Genomic DNA, 13,714 nt, shown 5'->3' with positions numbered 1-13,714 from the left:
ATCAAATCTCTGTAACTAATATGCTTATAGACTTTCTGAGGGTGATACTTACTAACTAAATAATGGTCAAAATAATAGCTAACATTTAGACATCTGCTTTTAAAAGAAGCATCCCTTCCACCTGCTTCTACAGGCCACAAAGATACACTCTAGTTAACATATTACTGACAGGATGATGAGAAAGCTCCTGTCAGATGCTGGCCAGCCGGGTGTTTGAGACAAAATGCACAGCCCCAGCTGACTAGTTAGAGAAAGTCTGGTGAGGTACAATTATAGAGGCATATGACAAGGCTTCATGCCTGACTGATTTGAGAACCAATGACACGGCTTTAAACAGCAATCCTCCCTACCTATGGTCACAAAACAGCAGTAAGTCAACTGATACACCCTTGTTATATCATGATTTATGCCTCTGCTTTGAATACACCAGACTCTAATACAATGTTCTGCTAGTCTACCAAGATTCACTTGGGGCTTAAACATCTATTGCCTACCTACAGCATGGATAAAATCAATGTTCTTGTTCAGAATTACCAGAAACCTTTCCATGTGTACTTGACAATGTATAAATCAACAGAATAACGTATGAATCAACAGAATAAAAACAAAACTGATTATGTCTCAATTCATTAAACTCAAACATGCAAAAATATAACAATACGTACTAACACAATACCACACTTTAAAATATAGGGAGAAAACCTATTAGAATGTTGAAAACATAACAATATTCTTGATATCTGTGCTTACATATCTTAAAATTGTTTAATTTTAAATTTTTTATCTTTTAAAGGTTAAAAATCTTTTTTTTTTTTTTTTTTTTTTTTTTGAGTCTCGCTCTGTAACCAAGGCTGATGTGCAATGGCGCGATCTTGGCTCACTGCAACCGCCATCTCCCAGGTTCAAGCGATTCTCTTGCCTCAGCCTCCCAAGTAGCTGGGACTACAGGCGCATGGCACCATGCCTGGCTAATTTTTGTATTTTTAGTAGAGACAATGTTTTGCCATGTTAGCCAGGCTGGTCTCGAACTCCTGACCTCAGGTGATCTGCCCGCCTTGGCCTCCCAAAGTGCTGGGATTACAGGCATCAGCCACTGTGCCCAGCAAGAAATTATCATTTTTAACCACAAACAGCACCTAAAGAAAAGGACCCTCAAGCTAGCTGATTCTCTAATGAGAGTGTCACCACTAAAACCTACAGCAAGCTGTAAGGTTTATAATTATCATTCTATTGTATCTAAGTATGAAAAATCACAATTGTCAAAAAGTGAATACCTGAGACAAACAAAATTTCTGAAACTACAATAGAATTATGAATGTTAGGCCACCTTTACATCTATTCTAAAAATTAAGTTTGGCTGTATACTTAAAAAATTTAAAATGGATAAAACGTAATTCCTAACATTAAGTACATTATAGTCTCCATGATATATAAAAATATAAGAATATAAAAAGCTTAAAACCAAGTAAATTCATTGATTATTATTTCTTCTTTGGATGTTTCAGAGATATCATTAAATTCTTTTTAAAAAATAGTTTACTTTTAATTTATGTTAAGAAACCAGTCCTTGACCTTAAATGCCAGTATGCACAGAATTTATAGCAGATATATTTTATATACTGTATATATAAAATAATTATTCTGCCGAGCACAGTGGCTCATGCCTGTATTTCCAGCACTTTGGGAGGCCGACTTGGGCGGATCACAGGAGATTGAAACCACCCTAGTTAACACGGTGAAACCCCGTCTCTACTAAAAATACAAAAACTTAGCTGGGCATGGTGGCGGGCACCTGTAGTCCCAGCTACTCAGCAGGCTAAGGCAGGAGAATGGCGTGAACCTGGGAGGCGGAGCTTGCAGTGAGCGGAGATCGCGCCACTGCACTCCCGCCTGGGTGACAGGTCGAGACTCTGTCTCAAAAAAAAAAAAAAGAAAGAAAGAAAAAAAAGAATTATTCAAGATAGATTCAAGTAAAGCAGTTTCCTCCACAAAAGAAGACTAAGATCACGAAAGAGAACTTGAATGATGTTTCTTTTATCAGCCCAACAGTCCCAGAGAGTGAACCAAAACAGAGCTGGTAACTTAGAGGTGACATCACCATTTTCATGAACCGTCATAAACGATTGATAGTAAACTGACATCAAACATAGAAAACAGCACCCCCAAAATACTAATCCTTTATGATAGCAATATTTTTTTAAGCCAAATGCTAAATTAAAAGATAATAACGTTAATTTTTACTCTAACTGCAGATGAAGACTATTACAAAATTAAATGTAGAGGCCGGGTAAGGGGGCTCACGCCTGTAATCCCAGCACTTTGGGAGGCCAAGGCGGGTGGATTGCTTAAGGTCAGGAGCTCGAGAACAGCCTGACCAATATAGTGAAACCTCGACTCTAATAAAAATACAAAAACTAGCTGGGTGTGGTGGCAGGCACCTATAGTCCCAGTTATTTGGAAGGCTGAGGTAGAAGAATCACTTGAACCCGGAAGGCAGAGGTTACAGTGAGCCAAGATTGTGTCACGGCACTCTAGCCTGGGCGACAAAGTGAGACTCTGTCTCAAAAAAAAAAAAAAAAAAAAATTAAATGTAAGCTATTATAAAATTGTATCTCGTAATCTCATATACCTCATAATTACTAAACATTTATTCTATGCAGATATCATTCTAAGCACTTCATATATATGTATTTCCTTAATCTTTACATCAACCCTATAAGATTAAGGCTACTATTGCTCCTACTCTACACTTAAAGAAACTGAGTCAAAGAGAGATTACTTGATATAAATTAAAACAAAACACCAATATTTTTCAAAAACATATACTCAGATTTATTTCCAATGCACAAATACAGTAGCTTATGCTTCACTCACATAGCTTATTCCCTCACTTTCTTTGGATCTCTGCTCAAATGCTACCTCACTGAGTTGGGCACAGCGGCGTGTGCCTATAGTCCCAGCTACCAAGGCAGGAGGATCCCTTGAGCTCAGGAGTTTGAGACCAGCCTGGGCAACATAGTAAGATCCTGTCTCAAACAAACAAACAAAATACTACCTCACTGGAGAGGCCTTCCTTACATAAAATGGAAACCTGTCCATCACTTTCTACCCTGTACACACACTCACTTTATCCATTATGTAACCCTAGCTAATAAATAATAGCTATTTGTTTGCTTACTTGTTTGTAATCTGTTTCATGCCAGTCAAATAAGGTTAATGACTAGAAAGTGCCTGGCACATAGTATGTGCCTAATAAACATTTGTTACATGAATTAATCCTGATAAGAATTAGTTCCAAGGCCTATTATACAATCTTTTTAATCTTGAGGACAATATCCATTTAAAAATATCCTTTTTTAATCTTAAAACAATCATGTTTAAAAAATGAGAAGGAGGAGCTGGGGGGAAAGAAGAAGAATGGTTTCACTTCAACAGTAAGTTAAAAAAAGCAGAAAGGCAAATTAAAATATCAAATGAGTCAAACTGAATTTCTTGACATCTCTAAAATGTGTAAGAAAAAAATTACTTGGGTCATTGATTAGTACTTTTTCTCTGATATTACTGCATCATTTATCCACCTTTACTCTTTTAAATGCATATATTTTTCAATATGTAAAGTGCATTTTCAACTTTTAGGGGTGAGCATATCAAATTATAATTCAAAATCTCAAAATCATATTTTTGAGATTTGTGTGAATTATAAATTCATACAAATTATATGTACAATCGTATGTATTTTTTTCAACTGTAGAGTAATGGAAATAACCCAAAAATTAGAATCAAAAGACTCAATTTCACATTATCTGTCTCTAACTAGCTGTTTGGCCTTGAGGTGGTCATTTAATCTTGCTGAAAATACCTTTCTCACTGTTAAATGTTAAACAGATATCCTACAGAAATCCTGAAGCTCCTTCTACTTTAAATGCTAAAATACAGAATAACGTTTTTATTTCTACTATAGAAGAAGAAAACATTAAAAATATTGTTTTATTTATCAATTAATCAAATTTATGAAGAAAATTCATGCAATATTGAATAATGGTTTTTGCTAAATAAATACATCATAGATTACTTAAAACTATATTTAAATTTGTATTTAAAAAATTTAAGTTGAAAATATTAAATTGTTAATGCGTAAATGAGAAAAAATTATAAAATCTAGCAAAATACTTTTGAATATTTTTCTATACCCAAGAAAAATCTTTATCTTCTCACTGCCTTTACCATATTAATAAATACCTTCCAAAAGAACATTTTAGTGAATGTCATAAAACCTGTGATTTATAAAAAATGCTACTTTGACTTTTAAGTTATTATCAGTCTGAAGAGCTGCTCTAAATCAAACTATTATACAATCTACTCCCAAACCACTACTTGGCAACAAAGATGAATCTACCTATTACCAGGTTAGGATAGCAGCTATTATCATGGCCCCTTGATTTCTTTCAAGTAGCTCCAATGGAAAAAGCCACAAGTGAATAATAAAAATCTCATAATAGCTCTTAAGAATTCTTTATATGGTAGAAGGCACTAAAATGAACTCTGGAGAGTCAAAAAGAAAAAAAAAAAAACTCTCAGCTCCTGATAAGAAAAAATAATTAACCTGACTTAATGCATCTGAGAAGGCTTCCTATAAATCAGACTTTTGTACTTCAAGAGCCAGATTAAAACCATATATCAAAAAAGTATGTAGATATTGTCTTCCAAGCACACATAGCACATTTCTAAATCTGCAGAGATTTTTAGGTCTTTTTGTGAAACACTCAATACCTGCTACTTAAAAGAAGTGTGAAGTACTTACAGTGCTTAATTTGCTCGAGGTAATCACGATGCGCCTTTCATGCAGCATACTGGCATACAGCTGCAGCATGTTGTTCACATCCACGGCAACAAAATATTCTGTAAGATTTCTCTGCACAAGTGAAAAATAATTGTGTAAGTTACAGCTCACAGTGAACATGAAGAAAAACATTTTACACATTTACCAGAAAGTCTTGAAGTTCAAAGGATATTATTTAAAATGGTATTCATTAAAATAATTAAGTGTAATACTAGTCTGCTGCCACATAAAGCACATAACACTCTATTATTAGTTGAAACATAACCCTACTCAAGGAAAGTATTTTCAGAGGATGATCAGAAGATCACAGATTTCCCAACTTTCTTACCCACTAAGTATTTGAAAAGAAGCTAATTTCCTGGGCCCCAACCTAGACCTGCTGAATTGTCATCTTTAGTGTATGTCCCCAAGAATCTCCTTTCCTTTTTTTTTTTTTTTTTTTTTTTTTTTGGTCACTCAGGCTGGAGTGCAGTGGTGAGATCTTGGCTCACTGCAACCTCCACCTCCCAGGTTCAAGTAATTTTCGTGCCTCAGCCACCAGAGTAGCTAGGATTACAGGTGCACGCCACCACGCCTGGTTAATTTTTGTATTTTTAGTAGCGATGGGGTTTCACCATGTTGGCCAGGTTGGTTTCAAACTCCCGACCTCAGATGATCTGCCTACCTCGGCCTCCCAAAATGCTGGGATTACAGGCATGAGCCACCACACCTGGCCAAGAATCTGCTTTTTAAACAAATACTTCTGGTGATTCTTACATACACTGATGTTCAGAAACTGCTGCCTAGACAATACATTTGAGTCTTTTCATGTTTGCCATTCACTATGCAGGCACAATCATCAACTGATACAACACAGCATGCACGAGGTACCCAAAGGATAAGGTGAATTTATAAAACAGCCCTTTGGTACTTTATTAAGGAAATTCACTTGTTTATACTTCACATCAGGCTTGCTTTATATCCACTATAATCAAATATAATTTGATGATGTTCTAAATTGATTCCTTAATTTAGCACTCTTATTCCTCACATGAAATGAAACTGGGATAAACTACATTAACTTTGACTTTTAGATCTTCTCCTTTCTTATTATTTATTTTTAATTTTCTATAATGAAACAAATAAATCGGAGAGCAACAAGCTAATTAAGGGATTGAATAAGATATAACAAACAAAAACTGTAGTATCAGGTGGGCTATGACCTAGTAGGCTAAAACTTTTAGTTGGGCAAGAATATAAGAAAACCAATTATTTCTTCTATTTCCAGAAGGTAGAAACTTTACCATCACAAATTGGTATTCATGACAGAGCACAACAATAGAACCTGTAACTATCAGTGGGTGATGTTGAATTTGGTGGGAAGAGGTTTATTCCTTTCTTTCTCACCTTCCAATGCAACTCTCCATAAAAAAATTCATGTCATTCAAGATTAGTATATTCCCTATAATCTAAAAGAAAGGTAATTTTTAGATGGGGAATTATTTCTCAACATAGGGTGCTGCCTTATGCTTATTCTCTTGCTTTCGTTTCCCTAAACAGGACTTTTTGCAAAACAAAACATGTTAATAGATATGTAAAAATATATATTCTCAGTGGCAGTTTTTCCTTTGAATGTTTGTTTCTTTGAAACTTTCAAAGCAATCTTCTTTTTAAAATATGACATTTGTTAAATCGAGCTATTAGTTGTTTCTTAGTAAATGTAAGAGAAAGCTAAATAGGAGAGTGAGTAGAAGGAAGCAAATTTGACTTTGAAACTCTGAAGTGAAGGGACAAGGGTCATATAAGTCAAAGCATGGTCAGTCAGCCTTAAAGAAAACATTAACAAGGAGTACCTGGCCCACAATGTACAGCAGTCATGACTTTAGGATCTATTATATAACCTGAGACCTTTGATGATCTATCTCGGCCCATACAAGAAACTTAATGCATAGCCTTTCATAAGGGTTTTTTGGAACCATCTGTACTGAAAACACCATTGATAGTGTTGGTTTGATATCAGACAATTTACGATTGTCTTCTTGGACTTTCTTCACTAACCACATGCTTTTAGAAACCACTCAGTAGGTTTGAAAACATTTGGAAAAACACTAGAATCCCAAAGTAAATAATAAGTATTTATTGAAATACTTTTTTCCTGTTGATTTTTCCGTTACTTTTGATCGAATTATTCCTACTGATTCATTTTAACTTCCCAAGGGAAGCTGAAGAAAAATTACATAAGGGAATATTTCATTTTCACAGTTATCCAAAAATCATAAAAGCATATTTGTTACTTCTACTTATCTATGTAAACATTTCTACATATACTAATTTGTAATAACTATTAAAATCTGAAAATATTTCTAGTATGGCTAGAATTAGGACTTGAAATAAAATGCAAATTTTAGCAATTTTTATAATTTCTTACAATAGCCATCAAACCTTGCAAGATATGTATTACTTTAAATTAAAATCAGGAACTTAAGAACAGTTCATCTATGATTTGAAGCATTATATAGAAGGAATATAAAAATACTATGTCAATTTCACTAAAATAACAATTTGTGTGAAGACATTTCCCATTGCTAGAATTCTTCTCCACAAGTAGAAGCCATCTCCTATGGTATCTCTTCTATCATATACAGTGAAGCTGAAGACCTAACTGAATATATATGATCCTACCTAAAAATGACAGAAATAGTTTTCCTTCTATTATTGTCCTTAATTTTCCTTATCTACAACCAGATACTAAGAAGGTGGTAAAGGGGCAGACATACAAAGAAGAAAAGAAAATAATATCATTATTCCTTATTTCTTCATTATTTCTCACAAACACAGATAATTACAATGTATTCTATTTCTCTATACAAAAATGCACAGTGAGACCAAAATAAACAAAATTCATAATATAGGAATAATTAAAGTAGAAAATAGAAAACTTACACTCTCAGGTATTGTTGGGAGTCCAGTTACATCAGGAGCAATGAAGTAGGAATGCTAATCAACAAAAATAAATCACATATGAAAGATAATTAAAATTGGTGGCATATAATTTGTAATGAAAATCAGAAAAAAATATATTGAGTAAATTAATAAATGCCATTGAATGATATTCAGGATTTGTTGAATTTGAGAGACTCTTAAATGAGTTAGTGGGTTTATATGAGATTTAACAATTGCATTACCATACAAAAAGTTAAGACTTGTTTAAAAATATTTGACCTTAAAATTAAAATAAAAATAGGAAAAATTGTTAAGGCAAAAAAAGAGTATATTACTGAAAGGTTTATTTTGTACATATATACCTACATATGTGTGTGTGTATATAGAGTATATATAGACATACACACCTATGCATACATATAAACATACATATTATTAAAACACATTTAGTTGAGGTAGACTGGAAAAATTAAAGCTTGCTAACCAAATATATCAAAATCTATTAAGATTCCTGAGTTTCTATGGTAAGTCACAACAAATCTCTTTTGTAAACATCAACCACCCTATTATTTAGCAAATAGCAATAAAACATAATTTTTCAATGTTTAAAACTTCTTAAACATGTAGTAGTCCCAGAATATGATCGTTACACATCCGCCAAACAAATATTTATGAGCTTCTACAATGTTTAAAGAAGTAAAACAGTTCATCACAATACTTACATAGAGAGTACAATGTGTGTATATGCCTTCATGTTTCCCACAATGTTCCCAAATTTGACCACCCAGAATCAAAGTGCAACTTAATCATCAAAAAATGTTTTATTTTCTGTTCATATTAATCTTCAAAATTATTTTAATATCTTAATCACATAAGGACATATTTAATACTATCTTCTTATTAATGATTAAAAAAGAAACATTTTAGCCAGTATTTGAGCACAGTTGAACTAGTCAGAACAAGGCTAGTTAACACAGTCATAATGTATAATTTTCCAGGGTAGAAGAACAATAGGAGATAAATCACAAGATCTTTTGTGATCTTGAGACCAAAAAATGTGACAAATCTCATGCTGTGAATATACTTTAAAATTACTACTATTGAAAATGGAGAATATGCATAGATTTTGGTGTCTATAAGCTACTTTTATTTGGAATGGTTTTTAATAGTACTATATTTCACAAAACTATGCTTTAAAAGATAGTACAAACAGAAAATACTGTATATTCCAAATGATTAATTTTCTTAAAAGAGTCAAATTTGCCACTTCCCAAAGGGCTGGAGTGAAGCTTAAAGGCATAGTGAAATAAGTGATTATTTTTCCTATTTAATAGTGATTTTTAGAAGCCAATGTCCTTGTAACTCACCGGTATTAGAGCAGGCTGATCTTTCAGAACTTGCTCACAGGCAATAAATATCTCTTGGTTCTTATAATACATGAGAGAAAAAAATGAGTATCTTACTTTCATGGGAGAAGCTCACACAACAATTCGCTGTGTAATTGAGACAAACCCATGTAGCCAAATTAGCCACTAAAAAGTACTTGAATAACACTAATTATAAATATTATTTTAAATGCTGATTTACTAATTTTATGCTAGAAAAATCCTAATGAAAGTATTTTCATATTACAAGAGTAGAGAATGCTGTGGATATTTAATGAAATGTTTCAAAAAAAGCATTCTCATTAGACATTAACTTTTTATAAAAATCTCTGATTACTAGTGGCCATTATCCACTTGTACAGGAAGAAAAACTTCCATAATCATTCATTTTAATCTGGCATCATAAAACTAAAATCTCCTCTAGTAGCTGAAGACAGTGTCCTAGTCCCCAATTTGCCACTTATTTAACAGCATAACACCAGATACATTACTTTAGGAGTCTGTTATTGAAATCAAATGCAATTAATTAATCATGGTAAACAAACATAACAGCTGATTTTATCCATACCTAAGGTAAACAAACATAACAGCTGATTTTATCAATACTTAAGATATTATAACTAGGCTGGGTGCAGTGGCTCACGCCTGTAATTCCAGCACTTTGGGAGGCCATGGCGGGTAGAATACCTGAGGTCAAGAGTTTGAGACCAGCCTGACCAACATGGTGAAACTCCATCTCTACTAAAAATACAAAATTAGCCCAGTGTGGTGGTGGGCACCTGTAATTCCAGCTACTTGGGAAGCCGAGGCAGGAGAATCGCTCAAAACCGGAGGCAGAGTATGCACTGAGCCGAGATTGCGCCATAGCTTTCCAGCCTGGGCAACAAGAGCGAAACTCCACTTCAAAAAAAAAAAAAAAATTGTAACTTTAGAATAGGTATACAAGACTTGAAACTATCAGACTATTAATTCAAGTGCATATAAGAAGGCTTAATTATGGAAATAACTATTATACATAGGAACAGAACACAGTCACTCAATTTCCTTTGACAAGATTATTTCAGCTACAATTTAGTTATTTCAGAAGAAAGTATTTTCTCCAGATGGGATGAAACTTCAATTTACTATAACCAACACCCGAATAGTTCTTCATGGTACATCCAGACATATCATTTTATTTGATTACTAAAACAACTTTCTGAAAAGTTGACATGCTCAATTTCTCAAATGGAAAAAAAGGATCATCTAAAGACATTAACTTTCTTGGCTAACATTACACATTTAGTGACTGTGACTTAACCTAAAATCTTCTAATCATAGGTAAAAAGGTGTAGAAATCTTTAATTTATGATTCTTATTAACAAAGATGAAGTGTTTCAATAGCTGGTATTTTTGAGATGTATTTTTGTAAGATATTTATTTACCCCCGAACAAATATGATACTCAAATTTAAAGGGAGAACACATTTGTATTTCTCATTAATGCCACCTCCATTGTCTTAGCACCTTTATTTTCCTTAACTCTTTAACAGTATTAGAATCATTTTATAAATATAACACTTTCAAAGAGAAATGGTCATTTTTTTGGAAAATACCAGGTTCTTCTTTATTCTCCTTGACCTTTCCCTTGGCATTTCTACTGTATTTCCACTGAGCACAAACCTTGCATTCTTTGGGTGTCAGTGACCTGTAAGTCTAAGTTTCTTCTTAACTGCTCTTTCCTCCAATTCTTTCACTGGATCTCCTTTCTTTTTCCCTATAGTCTATTTGGGCAATTAGAACTTAGCCTCTGTTCTATGCTCTTCTATATTTTATCCTTCAAATAGCTACAACTATGTCCACTGCTGACTCTCAAATTTGGGTTAAAAATTCCAGGTTATTCTTAGTTTTTTTATCACCCAGTCTACAAATGACTATTAAACCTTTCCACTTTGACAGTGTGCAACAAAAGAAGATGCAGACATAAAGCGGCAGAGAGGGTCACGGGAAAGAAAAAACACGTTAAGTTGTATGACAAGAGGTTTCACAAAGTTGAAGACTGAGCAAGTTCTAGACTAACAACACAGTCAACAAAGAGGCTTTAGTCCAAAAGGAAAGCATGATGTTCATTCAAGAAGCTGAACAAAACAATGCGACCAGAATACAGAGGGAAAATTGAAAGTTGGATTGAATCTAAGAAATGGATGGTCCTGAAAGCATGGCCAAAGTTTGGACAACTTTTATAGAAAAGGGGAAGCTACAAAAGGTTTTCAGCAGGGGACTTTACATAGTTTAACTAAGTGTAATCTGACAGTCTTTTGTAGAAAGGACTGGAAGGAGAGGCTCTAGACTAAGAACTCTTTGAAGTACTAAGCAACAGAACTAAGGTGCTAACCACCTTAGTCTACTACAAAATAGTAGTGGTTAAAGAATGGAATAATGTAAGAGAACACTACTATGACATGAAATCACAGGATGAAATTTGGGTAAGACACATGGACCAATGGAACAAAATAGAGAACCCAGAAATAAACCCAAATACTAACAGCCAACTGATCTTCGACAAAGCAGACAAAAACATAAAGTAGAGAAATGACACCCTTTTCAACAAATGATGCTGAGATAATTGGCTAGCCACATGTAGGAGAATGAAACTGGATCCTCATCTCTCAGTTTATACAAAAACCAATTCAAGATGGATTAAGGACTTAAATCTAAGATCTGAAACTATAAAAATTCTAGAATACAACATTGGAAAAATCCTTCTAGACATTGGCTTAGGCAAGGATTTCATGACCAATAAACCAAAAACAAATGCAATAAAAATAAAGATAAATAGTTGGGACTTAATTAAACTAAAGAGCTTTTGCAGGGCAAAAGGTGCAGTAAGCAGAGTAAACAGACAACACACAGAATGGGAGAAAATTTTCACAGTCTATATATCTGACAAAGGACTACTGTCAAGAATCTACAATGAATTCAAACAAATCAGTAAGAAGAAACAATCCCATTAAAAAGTGAGCTAAGGACACGAATAGACAATTCTCAAAAGAAGATATTCAAACGACCAAGAAACATATGAAAAAAAAGCTCAGCATCACTAATGAATCAGGGAAATGCAAATCAAAACCACAATGTGATACCACCCTACTTTTGCAAGAAAGGCCATAATCAAAAAATCAAAATACTTCTGTAAACATCAGCCACCGTATTATTTAGCAAACAGCAATAAAACATAATTTTTCAATGTTTAAAACTCCTTAAACATGTAGGTATCCCAAAATATGATCCTCACACATCTACTAAACAAATATTAAACTGATCATCTGATCACTGCATCTGCGTCAATAATAGATGTTGGCCTGGATGCGGTGATCAGAGAACACTGCTGGGGGGAATATAAACTACACTCTACACTTCTACAGTGTAGAACATTCTACACTGCTGGGGGGAATATAAACTAGTACAGCCACTATGGAAAACAGTGTTGAGATTCCTTCCAGAACTAAAAGTAGAACTACCATTTGATCTAGCAATCCCAGTGCTGGGTATCTATCAAGAGGAAAAAGGTCATTAAATGAAAAAGATACTTGCACACGCATGTTTATAGCAGCACAATTCACAACTGCAAAATCGTGGAATCAACCCAAATGTTCAGCAATCAACAAGTGGATAAAGAAACTGTGATACTACTCAGCCATAAAAAGGAATGAATTAACAGCATTTGTAGCGATTTGGATGAGACTGGAGACTATTATTTTAAGTGAAGTACCTCAGGAATGGAAAACCAAACATTGTATGTTCTCAATGATATGTGGAAGCTATGAGGATGCAAAAGCATAAGAATGATATAATGGACTTTGGGGACTTGAGGGGAAGAGTGGGAGGGAGGGTGAGGGATAAAGGCTACAAATATGGTGTAGTGTATACTGCTAGGGTGATGGGTGCACCAAAATATCACAAACCACCACTAAAGAACTTACTCATGTAACCAAATACCACCTGGACCCCAATAACTTATGGAAAAATTTAAAAATTAATTAATTTTTAAAAACAGGAAAGCTATTACCAAAGAAAATATAATAACAACTTCCCTGTCTCATAAAAACACAAAAGACTTATTATTATATATACTTTGAGTTAGCTTTTCTCTCATTTTCTCTTGCAACATTATACTTCTTTATTAAGAAAATTTTATTATTTTAGAAGAAAAAAATTAATATAAATAAATTTTAATAGTCTAGCCCATATGCCAAATCCATGAAGAAAATTAATAAAAACATCCATATTTTATTATCTTGAACTTTGGGCATTTACAAAAACTCCCAAAACGTGAGTGTTTTTGTATACAGATGGTACACTTCATTAAAAAGTTTCAATAGTACAATAAATCCCGTTTCAGGCTTGCTGTCTGACAAACAGCAATTCAATCATATTTCCAGTAGTTTGTGATAATACCAGAAGATACATTAATGTATAGAGAAAGAAGACGAAACTTTTCACCCAGAATTTTTATCACATATTTATATGTTATATGTCATTTTCTATTCTTACTAAGTACTGTTTTCATTTTAGGAGGGTTATTAAGC

General features: G+C 33.6%; 1 protein-coding gene across 8 annotated transcripts in view; it reads right to left on the bottom strand.

Annotated features, from left to right (window-relative positions):
- DENND1B (DENN domain containing 1B) overlaps nucleotides 1–13,714 on the bottom strand; it is a 277,082-nt gene that overhangs the window by 137,110 nt on the left and 126,258 nt on the right. For 5 of the 8 annotated variants that reach the window (XM_073011651.1, XM_007989064.3, XM_007989071.3 and 2 more), the window contains 3 exons: nucleotides 9,130–9,189; nucleotides 7,763–7,816; nucleotides 4,802–4,912 (listed from right to left, as the gene is read on the bottom strand). In XM_073011651.1, the coding sequence (XP_072867752.1) occupies nucleotides 4,802–4,912; nucleotides 7,763–7,816; nucleotides 9,130–9,189 (225 nt within the window). The remainder of the gene's footprint in view (nucleotides 1–4,801; nucleotides 4,913–7,762; nucleotides 7,817–9,129; nucleotides 9,190–13,714) is intronic. The other 3 variants (XM_037985771.2, XM_037985770.2, XM_007989067.3) reach the window with 1 other exon arrangement.

The sequence above is a fragment of the Chlorocebus sabaeus genome, chromosome 25, assembly GCF_047675955.1.
Source record: "Chlorocebus sabaeus isolate Y175 chromosome 25, mChlSab1.0.hap1, whole genome shotgun sequence".
Classification (NCBI taxonomy): Eukaryota; Metazoa; Chordata; class Mammalia; order Primates; family Cercopithecidae; genus Chlorocebus; species Chlorocebus sabaeus.
The sequence above is the reverse complement of the archived record's forward strand: the minus strand, read 5'-3'. Positions and strand labels throughout refer to the sequence as shown.